The sequence below is a fragment of the Eimeria mitis genome, genomic scaffold, assembly GCF_000499745.2.
Source record: "Eimeria mitis Houghton genomic scaffold, Emh_scaff2560, whole genome shotgun sequence".
NCBI lineage: Eukaryota > Apicomplexa > Conoidasida > Eucoccidiorida > Eimeriidae > Eimeria > Eimeria mitis.
Genome location: NW_013570902.1, coordinates 2388 through 4271, shown reverse-complemented (window position 1 = coordinate 4271; position 1884 = coordinate 2388). Strand labels below are relative to the sequence as shown.

Sequence of the window (1884 nt, the reverse complement as noted above, 5' to 3'; positions counted from 1 at the left end):
AAAAAAAAAAAAAAAAAAAAAAAAGATGAAATGCCTCAATATAAACATAAATAAAAATAAAAATATTATTTTAAGAATTTTTTTTGAATATTTTTAGTTATTTTCTTCTTTTTTTTGTGTATTCTATGGCGACCCGCTCGTGTAGCTAGGGTGGTGGTGGCGTGCTGGGGGAGGGGTGTTTCAGGTGTTTTTTTTGTGGGAAATGGTGTATATTTTGATGGAATAAATAATAAATTAATTAAATATTAATTTAAAAAATATAAAATTCATGTTTTCTTGTTTTTTTCTAGTGTTGTTGGTGCGTGCAGAGAAGCAAAGAGGGTTTAGCCGTCGGTCGGTGGTGGCGCTGCAACCCAGGGGGGGGTGGGGGGGGGGGCTTTTCTGGTTGTTTTCATGATTAAAAAATATTTTTTTTGCATTAAATTAAGAGAAATAGTTGAATTATTTTGATATTTTCCGGTGTATATGGAGGATCTTTGATATTAAAGAGGAATACAGCAGCTTGCGGGGCCCCTTATATGTATTGTATACCGCCCGCCCCCCAGCAGATCTGAATGAAACATAAAAACTTTTTCTATCGTTGATGATGGATTCAAGATATTTTTTTTAGGAATTTAATAATATCTTGCATGATATATTCTTTTTTATTTAATATATTTAAAAAAAAAGAAAAAAAGTTTTTCTCTTTTCTTACACAAGCCAGCAGCAGCATCATCACCCGCACGAGTCGGCTGCGCAGTTCAACTTCGCAGCAAAAGTGCAGCAGCAGCAGAAATAAATATTTTTTATGAATTTCAGAGAAAGCAGCTGTATATACACCGCATGCAGCAGCTTTTAATACTCCATTCATCGCTGCATGCATGCAGCGAGTAGCGTAAAAAAACCAGAAAAAAAAACCAAAAAGAAAGAGAAAACAAAAGAAAAAAAAGAAACAAAGAAATACACCGCATCATACAACGAAAGAAGGATCAGAGTGATATCTGTATCTGCTGCTGCTGTTGCTGCTGCTGCTGCTGCTGCTGCTGCTGCTGTTATTACTGCAGCAGCAATTTCTGAATAAGGACTTGAAATTTGCTGCTGCTGCTGCAGCTGCAGCTGCTGCTGCTGCTGCTGCTGCTGCTGCTGCAGCAATGCACGGCTCAGCAGCACACAGCCGGGGGAGTATGCGTTCATCTATATTTGTTGGGTGCCCCCGCAGCTTCCTAGACTCAATACCCTCACCTATATCTCCTTCTGCTGCTGGTAGTTTAGGTTATGTAATAACAAAAGAACATGTAGATGAAATGAAAAGAATAGAGAGTTTATGTGCAGCAAAAGAAGAAAAAATATATAAACAATATAAACCTGTATTTCTTCCTGTTGATGAATATCTAAGCAAAGAAATTAATTGTGATCTTATTAATGTAGATATACGAAGCTATCCATGGAAAAATACACCCTTCGGTATGCTGCTGCTGCTGCTGCTGCTGCTGTTGCTGCTGTTGCTGCCGCTGCTGCTGTTGCTGCTGCTGTTGCTGCTGCTGCTGTTGCTGTTGCTGCTGCTGTTGCTGCTGCTGTTGCTGCTTCTGTTGCTGCTGCTGTTGGTGCTGGTGGCGGTGCTGTTGCTCTTGGGGGTGCTGTTGATGATTCTGCTGCTTCTGTTGTTGCTGTTGCTGCTGTTGCTGTTTTTGTTGCTGCTGTTGCTGCTGCTGTGGTTGCTGTTGCTGCTGTTGATGAAGTTGCTGCTGCTGTTCTTGTTGCTGCTGCAGTTGTTGCTGCTGTTGCTGCTGCAGTTGTTGCTGCTGCTGTTGTTGCTGTTGTTATAAGTGAAATTAAAATTTTTGTATTTTCTTTTCCTTATGTATATAATTAATTAATTAATTAATTTGTTTTGTTATTCTACGA

General features: G+C 39.2%; 1 protein-coding gene across 1 annotated transcript in view; it reads right to left on the bottom strand.

Moving 5' to 3' along the window:
• Positions 1 to 1370: 1370 nt before the first annotated feature.
• EMH_0055540 (uncharacterized protein) overlaps positions 1371 to 1884 on the bottom strand; it is a gene marked incomplete at both ends in the record, with an annotated part of 1838 nt that continues 1324 nt past the window's right edge. Inside the window, one exon of the mRNA XM_013497247.1 lies at positions 1371 to 1793. Coding sequence (XP_013352701.1) covers positions 1371 to 1793 — 423 coding nt within the window. The remainder of the gene's footprint in view (positions 1794 to 1884) is intronic.